The sequence below is a fragment of the Emydura macquarii genome, unplaced genomic scaffold (assembly GCF_026122565.2).
Source record: "Emydura macquarii macquarii isolate MOO-44397 ecotype Brisbane River unplaced genomic scaffold, CSIRO-AGI_Emac_v2 contig_3328, whole genome shotgun sequence".
Taxonomy (NCBI): domain Eukaryota; kingdom Metazoa; phylum Chordata; order Testudines; family Chelidae; genus Emydura; species Emydura macquarii.
This window is the reverse complement of record NW_027133465.1, coordinates 5,237,952-5,257,437: the sequence shown is the minus strand read 5'-3', so window position 1 is coordinate 5,257,437 and position 19,486 is coordinate 5,237,952. Positions and strand designations below refer to the sequence as shown.

The 19,486-nt window shown below is 43.8% G+C and overlaps 1 protein-coding gene across 6 annotated transcripts in view; it reads left to right on the top strand.

Annotated features, from left to right (window-relative positions):
- The window catches only part of GDPD5 (glycerophosphodiester phosphodiesterase domain containing 5), a 308,016-nt gene that overhangs the window by 247,935 nt on the left and 40,595 nt on the right, over positions 1 to 19,486 (top strand). For all 6 annotated transcript variants that reach the window (XM_067533310.1, XM_067533314.1, XM_067533311.1 and 3 more), the window contains exon 9: positions 1,596 to 1,741. In XM_067533310.1, the coding sequence (XP_067389411.1) occupies positions 1,596 to 1,741 (146 nt within the window). The remainder of the gene's footprint in view (positions 1 to 1,595; positions 1,742 to 19,486) is intronic.

Genomic DNA, 19,486 nt, shown 5'->3' with positions numbered 1-19,486 from the left:
AAATATAAGGAAGTGCTTCTTCACACAACACACAGTCACCATGAGGAACTTGTTGCCAGGGGATGTCGTGAAGGCTAAAAGTATAACTGGGTTAAAAATGAATTAGATAAGCTCCTGGAGGATAGGTCCATCAATGGCTATTAGCCACGATGGTCAGGGATGCAACCCCATGCTCTGGGCATCCCTAAGCCTCTGACTGCCAGAAGCTGGGAGTGGATGACAGAGGATGGATCAGTCGATAATTGCCCTATTCTGGTCATTCTCTTTGAAGCACCTGGCACCCGCCACTGTCAGAAAATTGGATATGGGGCTAGATCAACCATTGGTCTGGCCCAGTATGGCCATTCAGATGTTCTTATGGAGCACTATCTCAGTCAAGGTGTCTACTTTCTGCAAAACAATACAATTAATCCCCTTCATTGTCCCCACCAAACACTATACTTTATGGTTCTTTGCAACCCCAGTGCAGCCCAGATTACCCTCCCCCTCTTTTAATCCCACCACTAGTTCCTCTATTGTGCTCACCATTCTTGTAATAGAGTTGATTACCTGAGGCCTCTCCAGAGTCCAACATTATATCTCCCCAGTCATCCAAAAAAAGCTTCAAAGGCCTGATCTCCATTTTTAAAAAATTTGCATCCGTTGATTTTAAACTGGTGTAAATCCTTAATGTAAATGAAGTTAATCTGCCTTAACCCTTGCTTTATATTAGTTTTGTTTGCATTGGTAAATTAACAAATTATGCTAAAGTTATTTAAATGTCTACATTATTGTTAGTGTGCAGCAGTTTAATTAGATTGATTTAAAAGTAAAGTTAAACTGGTGCAAGTTTTCTAAAGTCCACCAGGCTCGGAAGTGATGCAGTCCATCTCGCCTTCCACCCAGAGACACAAGACTGGGAATCAGGTCCATTTGTATTTCTGGCTCTCACTGACCTTTAGCAAGTCACTTAGGGCTGGTCTACTCTACAGAGTTAGGCTGGTTTAACTACGTTGCTCAGGGCTGTGAAAAATTTCATCCCTTGTGTGATGTAGTTAAAACAACCTAAGCCCCAGTGTAGATACCACTAGCTACATGAAAGAATTCGTCCATTGATCTAGCTACTGCCTTTTGGGGATCTGGATTGCCTACAATGATGGGAGAACCCCTCCCGTCAGCATTGGTCGTGTCTACACCGAGAAGCTGCAGCAGTGCCATAGTAGCTTTTCAAGAGTAAACAAACCCTCAGAGAGATGGATATACTACAGTGATGGAAGAATCCCTTCTGTTGTTATAGTCAATGTCTACACTATAGTGTCACTGGAGATATGCTGCTGAAGAGTTTCTAGTGTAGACATATCCTAAACCTCTTTGTGTGTTTCTGTTCCCTGTCTGTAAAATGGGGTAAATACCTATCTTGGGGTTAATAAAGCACTCTGAAGTACTTGAATGGAGTACATCACTGGCCAAATACAAAGCATTGCTATTCCTTGTAGCTGGAAGGAATTGCTGTTCTTGTCTGTTATGTTAGGGGAAGTAGTACAATGTCTTCCATGCGTTTTTTCTGGAGTGATTTGTTCTGAACCAGCGTTTTCACTGGCTACATTTGTGTTCAGCTTCACAGATGTTGATATTCACTGCATACTTCGCCGTCGTACTTGCACTTTACCTCGTTCCCCTCACTATCTCTTCCCCTTGTATAATGGAGAAGAAAGACCTGGGACCAAAACCTGCCATAATTGGCCATCGCGGCACTCCAATGGTAAGTAGCTTCACATTATAATCCATTTCTGTCTCTTCTCCTCGTGGGCAAATTTGACTGCCCTGGAGACTTAAATCTGCTATCCATAGGACACAGGCAGCATGACTTGGTGTGTAATCTTAGATACGTCATTTAACTTCGCTCTACCTTGGCTACCTACCTACTTCACAGGGGGTTGGGAAGCTTGGTAAATTACTAAGTGCTTAAAGACCTCTTATGAAAGGCACTATTTTGCTATGCAAGGCCACCTGCCCTGAAATTTCCAAAACCCTCCCAATTTTAGTGGATCATTGTTCTCCATGAAGCCTGCTAAAGAGAGTTTGAAAGTCTCTAAAGTTACTTTTGGGGCCCTCAAAACTTTTACGTAACCCACATTAACCTAGAGTGTGTCTTTGTCCTTCTGTGTGGCTGGATCATATAAGAAATGTGTTATTGCCTGTGACTTCATGGACTTGGTCTTCTAGGTCAAGAAGTAAAAAAATATGCTTTTAGCTCAAGGTCCTAGGTTCGTTTCCTTGTGAGGACCTAGCCAATTGTATTTAAAAATGCAGCACAAGAAGAGATTTTTGGTGGGTGATACTTTAAGAAGCAATGCTTACATATGCCATGTGATGCAAGAATACAACATTGTGATAAGTTTTACATTAAAAACTAAAAAAAATGGCAATCCTAAAAACTGCTCATAGTTGATTGGCTGGTTATTTCCCAGCAGCTCAGTACAAGTGTATGTTTCTTTTGTGGCTAACCAAACACCACTTGTTTTCTGCACCTCCAGGCCATGGTTGGTGATTATAAATATATGCATCTGATGAGTGACTGGGAGCAGGCTGATGGAGAACTGAATTTTTATTTTGCCAAAGTTCAGAGTTAGCTCTAAGCTTCTGTAAGTTTCTGAGAAGCAGTTGAGGTCTGTTTGTAGATCTTCCTTTTAATGTATAACTACTGCACAATCATCTGAGTACTGGGATTCTATTATTGTTGTTGATGTTATTTTAGTTCTAGCACAGAGGCAAGAGAGATTGAAGAGGTTACCGTCAGCCCAATATTGGATGTCAGTGCCCTGTAGCAGACGATCTTGGATTAATGTTTACATAGCTGCTAGGAAAATGGAGAAGAGAGTGGTTGCCAATACACAAACTTGTTATATGCCAGTTCGAATGGCAAAGGGCTTAGAGGTAGAGCCACTGCACAGAATGGAGGCAGTCATCTGGTCATGGAGGAATTTTACAATGGCGGTAAATTTACTTGGGCAACCAAACTTTGACATGATTTTTCACATAGCCTCACAGTTGAGGAAGTCGAAGACTTTGGTCAGATCCATAAAGGCCATACACAGCTCCTGGTGGTGTTCTTGACATTTTTCCTGGATCTGCCTAGTTGCGAAAATCATGTTGGTGGTGCCTTGTAATGGTCTGAAGCCACATTGGGAGTCTGGGAGTGCTTTGTCTGCAAAAGAGAACAGATGATTCAATAAGATTCTAGCAAGAAACTTCCCAGTGATTGAGAGGAGGGCAATGCCTCAGTAATTGCCACAGTTGGCCCTATCTTAAAAACGGTGATGAAGAAGATTTACATTGACAGAGAGGACCTGGAAAATGTAGAACGCTTTGCCTACCTTGGCAGCCATCTTTCACAGTGGGCAAACATAGTCATCGAGATTCCGCACAGAATCCATTGTGCGAGCCATGCCTCTGGCAGATTGTCCTTCCGGGTCTTCAACAACCATGATATTAGAATTACGTACTAAACTTTTGGTTTATAAAGTAGTGGTAATCCCAACTCTCCTCTACAGCTGTAAGACTTAAGTTACCTACAGAAAATATCTAAAAAATCTGGAATGTCAGCACCAGCACTTTCTCCAGAAGTTCCTCAACATGAAGTGGGAGGATCACCATACTAACATCAGTGTCCTCATGGAGGCCAACATCTTCAGTGTTGAGGCCTGATTATCCATCACCAGCTGATGTGCAGCAGGCACTGCATGCACATGTCTGATGCATGCCTACCAAAACAATTGCTGTACACCCAACTCACAAAGGGGAAAAGAAATGGGGAGGCCAAAAGAAATGCTTCAAAGATACCCTCAAGACAAACATGAAGAGACATGGCATTGACATCACACCCTAGGGGAGAGTAGCCCAAGATAGGACTAACTGGCAAAGACGTGTCAGAGAAGGAATGACCATTTTTGAGGAAAATCACCTTGCCCTGGTTGCAAAAAAAATGCCAGAAGAGAAAGGACAGACTCCTGTCATGCAATAATTATGACCCAACACTGCCTTCCAACATCAACTGCAATATCTGCCAATGAGTCTACGGTTCAGGGATCAGACTCATCAGTCACCAACGGACCCATAAAATATAAAACCTGTGAAAGAAATCATCCTCGATTCAAGGGCTCGCCCACCGATTACAAATGTCTAGGTAGAACGAGACATTTTTTGGAGATAATCCTTTTTCTACTGATGCTTGCTTATTCTGTGGTAGCAGCAGTGTGCCTCTGCTGATTAGTATCTTGAAAAGCATGAGGTGGATCCAGTTCTTTTGGAAGTTGGGGCTGTTGCCAGCAGGCTAGTCTGTTGTGCTTAATTCTTGGGAGTCTAAGTACATGTTGCAGCCTGTTAAAGGATTAGCTGCAATGGCAGTTGGCCTTTTGTGGATATTGGCATGCCATATCTTCTTCCCTCTTGGAGTCTGTTCCATATGGCTGCTTCATGGGTACACCAGTCTCTCTCCTTGCTTCCTGATAAAGTGCTCTCTGTTATGGTTAATTTTGGTAGGGGGAGGAGGAAGCAGGCTTCAGTTTAATTATTGGCATGGAAACATTTTATCATTGTAAGTGGCTGCCATAAAAGCAATTCATTCTTATGGGCATCCAGATAGAATTTGTCCGGAAGGCTCGAGCCCACTGAACCCTTCTTGTGATGCCATCATCTATGTCAGGGTTCCCAAGCTTGATTGGTTCACATACCACCTCCTTAAAAAGTTGTTTTTGAAAATAATGGATCGAATGTCAAGTTCATATACGACCAGAGGTACACATACTATGGTTTGGGATCCTCGATCGGTATTCATTACATGTTTTCCATACAAAACACAGGACCTTCCTGTTGTCTAATGGGTTGATATTGTATTTGCCTCTTTAGTGGCTTTTTAAATAATTACTTGTATTTAAATTTTCTGAAAACCTAAAATGAGGGATTGACTAACATAGAAACGACCTTATATTTCAACCTGAAATTCCAGCTGAATCTGAACCAACCTTTTTTTTTTTTTTTTTTTGGAGGGGGGAGGGGGGAAAGGAGTGTTTTTGTAATCTTTTTTCTCTGTCTGTCTACGGTTATATGGATCTGTCTGAGCCTGGAAGTATCAAAATAGCCCTATGATGATCTGGTCTCTGCATATTTCCTACAGGAAGTCATGGAAATCTGTCTGGAGACTCTTTTGCTATTAGATTTCCTGACTTGCAATTCAAGAGGTTTGGATAAATTTTCATGTGCCTATTAATACCAAACCTCTAAACCATATGAGAATCGATGCTTCACTTTATTTAGTTGCACTTCTGTAGGGTAGTGGTATTTTTGTATTGTGTGATAAAAAAGCTGCTGTTAAAGACAAACTATCTCATGTAGCATGTTCTTCTCCTTCACCATAACCTAGTAAATAAAGCCAGTCATTATACCGTGTCAGTTGTATATGGTAGGTGGTTTATTTTAATGCTTCACAGAAGACAAGGTTAGAAGTAAAAATGTAACTTCTCTGAGCTGTGAAATCAGTAGGATAAGAAACTGGCAGCTACATTAAAAAGAAAAATGAGACTGAAAGAGAAAAGTGGTTAAAATATTTTGTACCACCCACCCTTTTCCTTGCACTATCTTGCGTGTCACCTGGTAGTCTTACTGTATGTTTCATGGGTTTCTTCTAAGCTCCCCTCGTTTACATTATTCTCTCTCAAATGCTGATACTGCACCAGACTCAGTTGTCATACCATGTTTTCAAACCTAATTGTTTTAAAGTTTTGTCAAAAGACATTCCACTGATAGAATCTAATTTTCCCAAGAATATTACCTGTGCTTTGCCACTGAGTTAACTATTTTGGAGAAAATCTTACTACATTGTCAACAGGGGAAATAGAGAGTAAATTACCTCACTAAAGATCCAAAGAGAGTGTGCTGCAGAACAGTGACAACAGTTCTCCTTTAAATAATGTAGAGATTGACGGTCTCCAAAGCTAGGCAGCTGGAACCTGGGGCAATAGTAGATCTGCCAGATGAGATCTGATAATACTTAAGGATTGCATAGCCATATTAATCTTCATCTCCCAAAAGAGGCAAATGTGATTTCTGGGTTGTGCACAGAGGCAATATGTAATGGCGCATGATAACTACTTTCTGTACTAGGCTGATGAGACTGAACCTAAAATATTGTGTTAATATTTGGACTTGCTATTGCTTTAAAGGTGTAAGTAAATGTAATGGATTTCAGCAGGAGGCCACAAAAATTGTGAAGAGGCTGGAGGGACTGCCTTCCAAGAAAAAGTGTTGTGTCCATGAATGATGATTAAGTGAGGAGCAGAGAGAAGGGAATTGATTCAAAGAGTGAACGTAAGGAATACTCGGTTACAGTTAAAGGAAGATTTAGGCTGAATATTAGAGAGAACCTCTTTATGGTGATCACATTTTCATACCTATTCGTGCAGCAGTTTCCCGCAGGAAGTGGTCAATGGGAATTGAGAACACTCACCATCTCACACTGTAACCTGGCACAAAGGACGCATTCAAGTGCTGCGAATGCTTTAGGGCATGCACTCCTCACCTTGGGTTTCTACAGGGCCTTTTAAAAACTACTGTCTTATGTTGCAGGGCTGGAATAGTGGGGGTTAGTGGTGGGATCCCATCTGGGAGAAGTGAAATTTAGAAAGCTCTTGGAGGGAGGGCAAGGGACTTTCTGCAGAAGAGGAAGGATGGGGATTCCACATATATATGGGCACAGTGCAGGTTCCCTTGCAGGTTCACTAGTGTTTTGTCCACAGTTACTAGTATGTTTAAATCCCCCAAGTAATGGCTTTGCACTTTTCCCTTGGAAGTCTGTTCCACAATCGATTAGCTCTCACTGTTAGGAAGTTTTTCCTGCTACTCATCTTAAATTTTTCTTTGCTTAAACTTCATCCAATTATTCCCACTTTTTCACTATGCTAAATATTTCTTCTTCATCATTGATGTTAACTTTAAATTCCATTTCAGCTTCTCTCTTGGCTGTTGCCTAGCTCACTGATCCATATTTAACTCCCAATATTTCCTTCCAAATTAATAATCCAGCCTCCTAATCATTTTTCCTCAGAATTCCCTCCAGTGTCTCTACACCTTCCTGGTAATGAAATGCTGATAATTGAATGCACCTGGCCAGTTGTGCAATACAGTACTTGTGAGTTAAAGGGCATTTGTTCCTGACCTACTTAGTGATCAGTTTACACTGTAAAGCATGAGATTTGATTGCCATTATCTTCCTTTGATGTTAATAGTTATCGGGTTATCTAAGATGATTTTAAACATGAGGCAACAAATGAAGTGCCGGTGTTCCAATGTGCAGATGAAAATAAAACAGATATTACTACAATTGTCCAGGAGCAATTTCAGTACTAAGATTCATGATACCCTCATCATGATACCATGATGACTTTATGGACTTTAATACATTGCCTCCCCTTTCTGGGTTGTATACTGTATCAATGTCCTTGCCATCATCCACAATGTATTGGCAATTTACACCATCAGCAAAAATAGCAACCAGGTGCCTAACAGCCATTGATAGTCAATAGGAGTTAGGTGGCTGTCATTTATGCCATTGAAAATCTCCACCAAGATCACCTTTCTGGGTGAGAAGGAGAATTCCTTGGTTCTAGAAGGAGCAGAGCCTAGTTTTGTGGTGACCAGCCTTTAAGATAGGAAGAATTATGCATCACTGCTTTTGCATAAGGTCGAGTGTAGTAAGTCTGGTTGTTGCATCAGCCCCATCCTTGTTTTTAGATGTTAATCTTGAATGTACATTCGTTACTTCGGGTCAGAAGTGAGATCATTAACAATGGTCCTATTTGGTATTTTAGGTAAATAACTGAAAGACTTATACTGCCAAGAGCTTAGCGTAGCAGATGCATCTTTCTGGAAAACAACACAATGTTTAATTTTTACCTGCTTTTATTGAGACCAAATGAGGCACCGGCATTCTGAAGCAGCGCCAGGCTAGTTCTCTGGAAACAACCGCACTAAAGAAAAACCACTCTGGCTTCGAGTTCCATGCTTGGGCTCCTTTTTCTCCTCCTAGCACATGATGGATATTTTTATGCTGGGTGGAAATGCTCTGCACTGAGGGTTTGGTCAGTGATGCTGACTTGCTGATTTATTGTAGGTTCATGTTTACAAAACCTCTTTAAATCAAATTGGAGATCCAATTTGAAACACACGACACTTGGGTGGAGACATGGGGAGAACCTGCTTCTGGTATGAAGCATCCTAATGGGCAGCCAATTTTTAATCGCTCCGACAATTACATTGTAGTTGATTATACCCCCAGTAGGCAGGGCATTATGTCGGCAACAGGAAATTACCATGAAATATGACGTTATTACAAATGTTACACCAGTAGTATGTAAGCAGCTTTACACGCCAGCATGAAGACATGGTCCATTCCCCAAAGAGCTCATACAGCATTCAGTTCTTTCACAGTCCCTGTCTGGCAATCTCACAATGCCAGGTAGTGGCAGCAGAGAAGTGTTAACAGAGAGCACATGGACTGCTGCTCGCAAATGAGCCCTTGAGCGAGAAACAGTGCAATGGAAATGTTATTTTAGTGCCCTTGTGGCCAAGGTAGAGTCTGCTCTGCAGGCAGCTCTGGCCAAGAAAAGGCACACGCAGGAATGCAGCAGGGAAAGTCCCTTACACCCCACGGATCCCTGTTCCCACCACCCCCCCAGAGTGAACACACGCACACCGGAAGAGTACAAAGAATATAGGAAAAGGAAATATTTATTCACAGGGGGATGAATGGAGAAAAACAACAGGGGGAAGATAAGGGGAGCGGTAAAACAGGACTACATTCAACACCAGGCCCCACAAGCACAGTGTTGACACGGCCTGAAAGGGTAGATCCCAAGCAACGTGTCTGCACTCTGAATTCAGAGTCCCGAACAAAGTTCCAGTCTGGTGGTGAGTCTTGGGGGCTCCCAGTCATCCTTGGTGCCAGTAATCTTTCCCCAACAAACCTTTCCGGTGCCTCTTCTGCCGCTATCTGCAAACCCAGACAGAGCAATGACCTCCCCACTTAGCTAGCTACAGCCTGCCTCTTTATTCCCAGTGCAAAGTCACAAACCCCAGTACTCACAGCCCCATTCAGCTCTGGGCAGCCGTGCTACTGGGCCCAGCTCCAGTTTGTCCTTCTTGGGTAATTCCTCCTCGGCACAGTGCTCCTCCTGCCTCCTGTCCTGGGTGTCCCTGGTCGTCTGCTCTCTCCCTCCCAGGCTTCAGGCAGGTTCTCAGCTGCTTCACTCTGTGAGGGCCGGCTCACTGCAGCTCTTCTGTCTAGAGCTCCAGACACACATGCCCTGTCGCTCTCCATGCACTCTCCACCAAAACAGCACTTTCTCTTCCTAGAACAATCAGCACTTCCTCCCCTCACGACAGAGATTTAAAGGTCATGCTCCCTAAACCCAAAGGGGTTACACAAGTATGTGCGGGGATGACTGCACTTCCCATCATGGGATGCTCCATCTTGATCTGAGCAGCTACCTTCTACCAAGGGTTATGACTCATGGGAGAACCTTCTATCCAGCTGTGAAGTTTGGCTCATCCATTCCTCCACGCCCTATCTGGAAATTAAGGCATATGACCTGTAATGAGCTGCAGAAAACAAATAGCCTTTTTGCACAGTAGAAGAATTAAGTGAACAGAAAAGAACAAAGGCCTCAAAATGTTCAAACTTGGGTGCCTAAAGTTAAGTGTCCAGCTACATGCGGTAGTAAGTAAATATGGTCAGTTATTCAAAGGGCCCTGATCATTTTCAGTGGAATGAGACGATCCACATCACCTCTGAAATCAGGCAACATTTATTCAGTTCTCTGTCATTAGGCACCGAACTTGAAAACTTGTCTGGAGTGATATAAAGGATTGTAATCAGCGATGTCAGCTTCACCTGACATGGTTGATGTAACTAATAAAACCCATTTAGTGTCTATCTTTCAAGTAAGACCTTAAAACAATAAGAAAAAGAGGTCCCGTCTCGTCTAGCTATTAAATACTTAATAGCATGTTTTGTAAGTTTTGCCTGGTCTTTTTGGCTAAAATGTCCCTTCCTCATTGCTGGGCTCTTGTTTATTCCCCTTCCATCCTTGGGGTGGCTGTACCAGTAGTGTTGTATATGTATAGTCTATTAAATTTATTGAAATCCTTTGGAATGAAAGGCAATGTAAAAATACATCTCATTATTATTAGAAGCTGACTCAAAGCTAAGACATTTCATCTGTATGTTAGATCACTGTCTCACTTATCCCATTAGGGAATATGGTTTCTTTGGCTAAAACTTGTGGTAAGTGTGAGAAGCCATGTGGAGGATCAGATTTTGATACTACACCAAACCTGCTGCAATCCAAAGGGTCTAACACCCCCACAATCTTTGTAATCCATAATTCAAGGGATTATTTTATGACCTTGAGTAAACAACATAAATCCCTTCCCCTCTGGTAAAGAGAGAGTGCAATACTATTTATTGCACTAATGGGGAACTGAGGCACAGGGAGACTACTTGACTTGCCCAAGTCAACACAGGAAGTCTGTGGCAGAACACAGAATTGCTGAGGGCCTCCTGAGTCCCAATCTAGTACTTTAACCACTGGACCACCCTTCCTCTATCCAAATGGTCACTATCTCGCCCATCCTTCCACTGTCCTGTCTGTTTAGAATGTAAACTTTTTGCTCTGTTTGTATAATGCCCAGCTCAACAGGGCCCTTGTCCTGACTGGGACCTTTGGGCATTATTGAGATATAAACAATAGATGTGGCCCCATGGAACCGTGAACTACCCAAATACAACTTGCACAGAAGAAAATCTCCATCTTCCAGATCTCGTTCTGTCCATGCTATGTTTCGATGTCAAGGCTGGTTATAACTGCTCACCAACAAAGTGGTACTCAGTACAAAATACCAAGAAATTCCCTTCCTATCTGATCCTTACAGCATATCATGATAAGCAGGGGGTCTAGTCCTTCACTACAGCTGAGTGAACAATGCTGCGAATGTTCTGTGACTATTCAATTGAATTTTAAAATGAACTGAGTTTGTTTGCACCCCTTCTTTGTTCACTTCCAAAAACATTCAAGCAATCCAGAAAGTTGAAGCAAACTTTGCTTGCTGCAACAAAAGTTCTTGTATGCTCAGCCAGTCAGAGGATAGAAACAATGTTGTCTGACCAATTGCAGCAGAGTAGCTCGGTTCACATTTGGAACATTCACAACAAATCCATAGAACAAAATAATGCAGAAGGATATTAATTTGGATAGTAAACTGAAGGAAGTTGCCATTGGCTTGTGAATGGTCTGTGTTAAAAACAGACTAAATTTGTTTAAGTAATTCACTGCAAATTATTTGCTCCATTCTCTCCTTCAGCAGCCACTGAGAGAGAAATTTTGGACTGATCATTGCAAGTGATCAATTAAATCAAGCTCCAGTGTCAACAAAGTTTCCAAACACTCTGCACAGAGGATTCCAGTTGATATCCAGTGGAGTCTTGATCCTGATGGGGGGGCTTGCGTGATCAGGCCTTAGAATGAAAACATTACTGTTTTCATTCCCTCTGGCTTCTTTTCCTATAACTTTGTTCTTTTAAAAAAACAATTATACTGTATGACAATAGAGCAAGAGTTTTCTAAAGAAAATCTGCTCGTTAACATTGGACTAAGGGAGAAATGTATTCCAAGTAGTGATATAAATATTTACATCTGGAAGTGATCCATCTCTGTTTTACAGTTTTTGTTGGAGAACTAAAAAATCTTTTGAAAAAACCCGAACCCCCCCTAAGCTCCAAGTGAATGACTGACTGTTGTGGCCATGCCTATCCTCCTTGGCTACATCTGTGCTAAGTATGCCACTATTTGCTTTGCACTTCCTAATTTTCTAGGGAGAAGGGTGCTGGTGGGAGTGAAATTTATTCCACTTGAATAATCCTCTTCAAAGCTCACAGCTCTGTTTTTAAAATCACTTTGTTGGCATGTCAGCATGATGCGGCTGGGCAGGGGAACGTGCTTTCCCAGCAGTACCGAGCAAACCTCCAGGAATAAACAAAAGCTTGTCTAAAGGGAGTGTGTGTTAATTTATGAAGAAGGTCCCTGGCTCACTTATGTTCTCTTGGATGCTCTGCGTAGTTGTGTGTGAAGGCATTGTCAGTTTAAGAGTCATAATAAAGCCAGCACTGAATGACCACTTCCCTATGCCCAGGGATGGGGAAGAGTGAAGTGGTTTAGAAAGTGGTGGGGGAAGAGGCCTTTTGTGAAAAATGGAGAATCAATAGCTGAATGTAAAGGAGAGATTGAATCTAAATTCTAATTATATTTACGGATCTGTGTTGTGGTAGTACCTCAGGGTTCCAGTCAGGATCAGAACTTCATTGTTGTGATTTGTATTCCTTTAGCACCCAGCATCCCTGAGACCAGAACCCCATTGTACTAGGTGCTTTATAAACAAAGAACAAGAAGCCAGTCCCAGCTCCAAAGAGCTTACGATCGAAGTATGAGATGAGGTATCAGATGGATATAGATGGAGGAGCACAAGGAAACAATGAGACAGTAGCAGTCAGCCTGACAGGCAGCGGTTTCAGCACACCAGCTAGATTCTGCAAGTGCGTGCACACATGCACTGGACTCATAGAACATTGGGTTAGAAGGGACCAAAAGGGTCATCTAGTCTAACTCTAAGCTCTTCAGGGCAGTTCTTGAGCTTAGAGTACAAGGTCAACAAATGAGCATTGCATACAAAAGAAGAGAAGGGAGCTAGAGAGGCTAGCCCTTGCCTACTGTGGCATTTATGGCAGCAAAACTTTTATCACTCTGGGGTGTGGAAAAAACACCCCTCCTGAATGACATAAGTTTTGCCGGCATAAGCACTTGTGCGGCTGCATTAGGTCAACGGGAGAGAGTTCTCCTGCCGACATAATAAAACCACTTAAACGAGCGGCGGTAGTTATGTCAGCGGACAGGGTCTCCTGCCGACATAGCATTGTCCACGCTATTGCTTATGCTGGCTAAATTTATGTTGTTCAGGGGGTGCTTTTTTCACACCTCTGAGCAACAAAAGTTTTGCCAGCATAAGGGCCAGTGTAGACAAGACCTCAGAGTAGCTGGCAATGATATCACATGGTTACATAGATTAGCTATGGCACAGCTTCCTGGCACTTCAGGTTATAGCATCATTGGAATCACAAGAAATGCTGCCTTTAGAGTTTGATCCTCCACTGTTTCTTCCGTAGCATGAGATCCCACAACATCACAGTCACTACGGAGTGGCAAATAGTGAATTTTGATGGCACTGGCCGTACAGCCTCCATTCCTGGAGCCGAGTTTTGAAATGCTTGTTCCTTTGAATGTCCAGCACTACAGCAGAGTGTGGGTACAAATCTAGGTTTTCTGAAACTGGTGAATCTGGGTCATGTTTTAAGTGATCCTGAGCTGATTTGTGGCTCTGAGTAGAATTCTTGAGAAACCAATGGTTTTGCAGGCTGTACAGCCAAACGGTCGTTTCTGCTGAGTTTTGCTTTGAGTTTTCTGGTTCCTTAAAAGTGAAACTGAACTCTGCAAGCCCCAGAGGATAAAACAAGCTCTGCAGAAACACCCCCGTGGCTTGAAACTGCATTTTTACCCAGCCCTGGTTCTGTCTAAGCATGGTTGCTGGGATTTTCAAAGCTGTCTAAGGGAGTCAGGCTTCTAACTTCCATTGAATTTCAGTGAACATCCCAGCTTTAAACAGCAGTCCTCACTACGGTGTGTATCAGCATAGGCAAAACACTGTATCTGGTATGCTGCTCAGTACAGCCTTTAGACAGTCAATATTATGTGGCCAGTTGGCAATCAAGACTGTGTCCCAAAGAAACAGTTTTCTTAGTAAGCTTTCATCTCTGTCATTTTACGTGGCTCAATGACCAATGTCCGGGTGAAAGATTCAAGCAGTTTCAAAATGGCTAAAATGCCCTCTTTCGTGTGTGTGCTCTAGTGCCTCTCATACCAAAGGATCCTAAAGAGCTTAACAGGTACAAAAATCATTTCACTCACCACTGAAGTGCAGGTGCTTCTGGAGTAGAGTTATTTTATCAGTGCACAACGACGCCACATATATATTTAATTTGGCTTGGTCTAAACTGTTGCGTGTTTTACATTGAGTCATCTACAAACCACTTCTGGAGACACTTGAAGATGGCTGGCTGTGTCAGAATCTTTTTGTTTGTTTGTTTTATTACATTTCCTTTGTGCTTCTCTCAAAATTTGTCCCCATTGAGGCCGTGATCCCATTGCCATTCAGCTTTGGGCCTCCTCTGTACTACAAAACCTACCATTTTCTAGTACTGGCGGTGTCTGAACATAGTTTGGGTTTCCCTGAGGGTAGGCCCAAATAAAACCCATACTAGTGGTTTAGCTTGGGTAAAGAGCAGAGCACAGCTGCGTCTCATCTACACAGACAATGTCAAAGCTTGTTCTTGTTTGGTTGAGGGCACTCCCATGCTGAAGCATGGTACTTAAACGTGGAGTTTGCAGTATGAGCAGGACCTTGTTCCTTCAGACATACCTCTACCTTGGGAAAATTTGAGAGTGGGGGGGGGGGTGAGAAGGAGGAGGAGGAGGCCGGGAGGCTATGCCCCCGGACGCTGGCCATGCCCCCGGACGCTGGCCCGCGGGGAGACGCTGGCTGGGCCTTCCTCAGAGGAGCCGCCCCCGACTGTCGCAGGCAGCCAGGGCCCAGGGGCCAGGGCCCAGCTCATGCCTGCTGGCGGCCGAGGGTTTCCATTGCAGTTTGCCACTGCACACAGTGGTAGGAGACCATTTAAAATGAAGTGGCCAGTTAACACTTCTGGAGTTGGAGGACAATGAAGGCTTGGTAGGTATCAGGGTGTTACAAATTGTTGTAATGGGCCATAAAACCAGGGTCTCTGTTAAATCCATGGTTTTTAGTGACAAGCAGAATTTATTTCCAGGCTTGTCTTTTGAAGGCATTGTGCAGGTTTCCTTCAAGGGCAAGGACTGAGAGGTCAGATAGATGTGATCACTTTGTGAAAAGTGTTCATCCACATGTGATAGGATGTTTTTGTTTTTTATAATTTTTCTGTACAAGTTCTTTCGAGAACATAGTGATTGTCTGGCTTCGCCCACATACCTGTTGCCAGGGCATTTAATGCACCGGATGTGGTACACCACATGTTGTGATAAACATGTATAGGACTTAGATGTGTTCTGGGAAGCCATATTCATCATCATCATCATAGCAATAGAGAGATGTCTGCAGGTTTTGTGTCTGTTGCTCTGTCAGGGCCTGTTGCTACTTTGAGTTGGTGCATGTGTGGGGAGTTTGCTTCGGATGATGAGCTTGGCAAAGTTGGGGCGTATTTGAAGGCCAGAAGAGTGGCGTCAGGAAAGATTTTTCAGGATGTGGTCTCCGTCAAGTATAGATTGTAATTGTTTGATGATACCCATATGGATTCAAGTGTGGGGTGGAAGGTGACAACTAGAGGTGGACAGTTAGAGGGAATTTTATTTCCCATGGTATTCGGGTGGCCCGTTCCATGGTGTGATCTATTTCTCTGGTGGAGTGTTCTTGTTTGGTGAAGGTAGTTTTAAGTGTGTTGAGATGTGTATCCCAAACTTTCTCTTCTGAGTATATTCTGTGGTATCTGAGTGCCTGGCTGTGGATAAGATTCCTTGGTGTGTCTGGGATGGTTACTGGATCTGTGGAGGTAAGTGTAGTGATCCATGGGTTTTTTGTGTATTGCCCGTCAGGTTCCCTTGCTGAAACTGTCCGTGATGTCCAAGAAACTGATGCTGGTGTGTGAGTGTTCTAGAGAATGTGATGGATCGATTAGTTGCTGAACTGTGGTGGAAATCAGTGAAGGAGGATCGGTCCAGAGGATGAAAATATCACTTTTTAAAAATATTTTTTGAAAAAGTTCAAAAGTTAATCATGCTCCCCCCTCCTTCCCTCAACTTTGCCTGGAGCATGAAAAAAAAATCAGCTTTTGTGCTGGTCTGTCACCAGCAATTACCAGTGAGGGCTTCAGGGTGTCTCTTAAAGGGACACTTAACATAGCTCTCTGGGATTTGCTCTTTTGAAATATTTCAGTTCCCCGATGGAGACCCTGGCATGCCCTGAAAGAATTCTTTTAGAAAAATGTTGTAGGGGTTTATCTGCTGCCCTGCAGTGTTTAGAAAGATCATTTAGGGGGCCCAAGGGTAGCACTGTGTCCCTCTCTGGTGGCTGATTCTTTAGAGGATAACTGCTTACTATTGCTACCAATCAAAGAAGTTATTCCTCTTGCTCAAGTGGCAGAGGTTTGGGCTATGGTGCTAATGACCCTTCCGAATGTTTGTTACAAAAGCAGTGAGTTCAATCCCAATAGACTTAACTTACTTGGTATGAGCTTCCAGTAACAGGAATTAAGCAACACATAATTATGCAGCACAATGTGTGAATCATATTGCCTCCTTGTGGCTGGTCCACTGAAGGATAACAGCCTACTACTGCTAGAGGAGCTACTCCTTAGGCTCAAGCCTGCTTTGGTGCTGAAGTGCCCTGGTTCAAACCCCTCTGTTCACTCATGTGTGGGGGGGTTGTTACACTTGGGCCGACCTCTTACCCCCGCCCTGCTATTGCCCTGTGAGGCTTGCAAGCTCTGCCAGCTTTGCAAGAGGCGCTTATAATGAGCTGCGGGCTCCAAAGCCGTTCGGTGTTCAGGGACTGCCGACTCCTGGAAGAGACCCGGGTCCCCGTGCTGTTCCTAGCCACGCGCACCCAGTGATCATGGCAGAGATCTTCAAAGGCAAAGATGCCTGTGAGAGGCCCAGCACTCGAGTTGTTGTTCAGTCAAGACCAGATATTTTCAAGCCATCCAAAGCCACTAGGAGGATGGAATCTATGCCAAATGATAGTTTCAGTCTGTTCTGTTCAGACCCTTCTGCTGTGCTAAACAGCTAATAGAAGAATTGCACCGTTCCGTCCCTGGATGGTCCTGAACCAACAACCATTTGGCTAACAGGCCCATGTGCTCCACACCACACCAGAGAGCTGCTTTGAGCCATTCCATTCACGATCTCCACAGCCCTCCACAAAACACACTGTGCACAACACCCCTTGTGAGTTTCTGGCAATGCTGCATGTTGCACTCTGGGGAACTTAGGGCTTCTCTCTTCCTACAGGCTGGAGCCAAGGCCACTTCGCACCTGGGGCTAATACCACTAGAGCGTCTCTGCAGCAGCAGTGAGATCACCCTTGCTGGCGGACTGCATGTGGGGAAGGAATGAAAGGGGCATGGGGTAAAGAGGACGGGTTGATGGGGTACAGGAGTGGATGGCTGGTGTGGAGGAGCTAGGATCCTCAGGCATGGTCTATCCCCAGCATTACAAGGTGAGACACGAGCCTAGTGGAAAGGATCATGGGAAGAAAGCAAATACAGTGTTCTGTACTCAGGAAAACAGGCCTGGGACGGTCTGCCTGGGTAATGCCAGAGGATGGGTAGTTTTTTCTGCTTCAGCAGTCTGAGGAGATGGGCAAGCCAGGATGCCAGATCCCAGTGTTCTGACCACCCTACCCCTTTCCTCCTGCGTTATCCTGCTGGCTTTACCAAGGGGATTATTTTTATTTTATGCCTCCTCCTTTCTTTCAATCACCAAGAAAGAGCAAAGCTCCAGCCATTTCCCTTCCAGTTGGCCCCAGGCTGGGGAGGATCTGAGATCTCAGCATTAACCGGCCCCCCCATCTGCAGATTGGAGATGCAGCCCATGACCAATTCCCCTGCAGAAAGCCAGAGAGAGAGAGAGACTATGAACGCGGCACAGAGCAGGAGCCTCTGCCTGAACTGGAAGGCACAAGCTGCCATTTCTGGTACAGAGAAAAGAAAAGTGTTTGTGAGCACCCTGGCCTGATACAGAGAATCGGAGGCCAGTCCCTGATGTCCTGGGGCACCAGCAGCTCGTAGCACTGGTGGGCAGCATGCGGAGTCCCTAGGGCCCAGGCTGGAAAGAAAGACCTTGCATCACTCTCACGAGTGAATGGCACTGCGTGCGTCATGGTGTTGTGGTTTCTCCCAGAGGTTAAACTTGACTGTAACAACCACCAACATGTAGATTTTATGCAATCCTGTGCTGTGGGGTTGGTCTGATTCATTGGTCTTCCCAATCTTCCCTAGACAGATCCTCAGAGAAGCTTCACTGCGTAACATGGACATATTTAGGAGTTTGCTTATTATCCATTTGCCTTTTGATGCTGCCGTTGGATTTATAATTCTAGTCACTCCTCTTTGGCTTAGCTCGGTGATGGGGCAGAAAAAACATCCACCACAATCCACATTCTTCTTTGAGCGCTGGTGCTCTTGCACCCAAGTCTAGAAATATTAACAAATAGCATCCATTGGCTTGCACATGCGCCTCATGCTCCCGACCAAGGGTATAAGAGGCAATGCAGGCCGACACCTCTCCAGTTCCTTCTTTCCGCCGCGTGGTCTGAGTCGGAATCCCTGTGTCCACAGATTTCTTCAGCTTTTCTCCTTGGTAGCCTGTAAATAGCTATTGTAAATAGTTTCGTACTTTCATTATTTTTATATTAGTACAGTTAGAAGTTTATAGTATAGTTTGGTTTTTTCCTTTTCTGGTCAGATGCCTTTTAAGCTGGTTTTAAAAAGCAGAGGGGAGGCCTATGTTCACATATCTCCTAACTCCGGCACTGTGTCCATACACCAGCCTTCCATTCGCTCTGTCTTAAGCTTCCCTATGTAGGGTCAGGCTCAGACTACATTCGTGCAGGTGCTAGCCTGTTGTTTCTGTGTGAGTGCAGCTTATGAAAGAGAGAATCAAGTGATGCTCAGTGGAAGCAGGATCAGCTTGCTTTGTTCATCTTAATGAAACCTGAGTGACTGGAGAAGACGTGAGACTCTGAAAGCGATGCAAGAGCAGGGAGTGCTTTAGCAAAGGGTAAACTCAAATGCATTTGCTCCGGCAGACCAAGATCTTGCTTAAATGCTGCCCCCTTCTGACCTCTTTGGAGGTTGCACTTGTATTCTTAACCTCAGGTGACTCATTCCGTGTGTGAGAGAGTGGTGGGTGTTCCCCTTTTCCTTGTCTAGTCTGTCTTTGATTGGAAACTTTTCTAAGCAGAGATTATGTCTTGCTCTTCTTTTTGTGAAACAGCATGTACATTTACAGTGTTAAATACGTGATTTGTAATCATAAATAATGGGCCAAATCCATCCCTGGTTTAACTCCCTTGAAATCATAATTATACCAGAGTTCGGATATTGTCTAATATCAGTAAACAGCGTGTTAATGTCTTTATGTGGAAGCTTCAAGGGTATGAAGGTGGTAGCCACTTAGCAGATAAAGAGCCTTCCAATTTATGATGAATTAGAATCACAAGCAGTTCTTCAAACACGGGCAGTGTTGCCAACTCTCAGGATGTTTGGTGCTTCTCTTGAAACCCTCAGTGCCTGCTTTTCTGTTGTTATATGAGAATC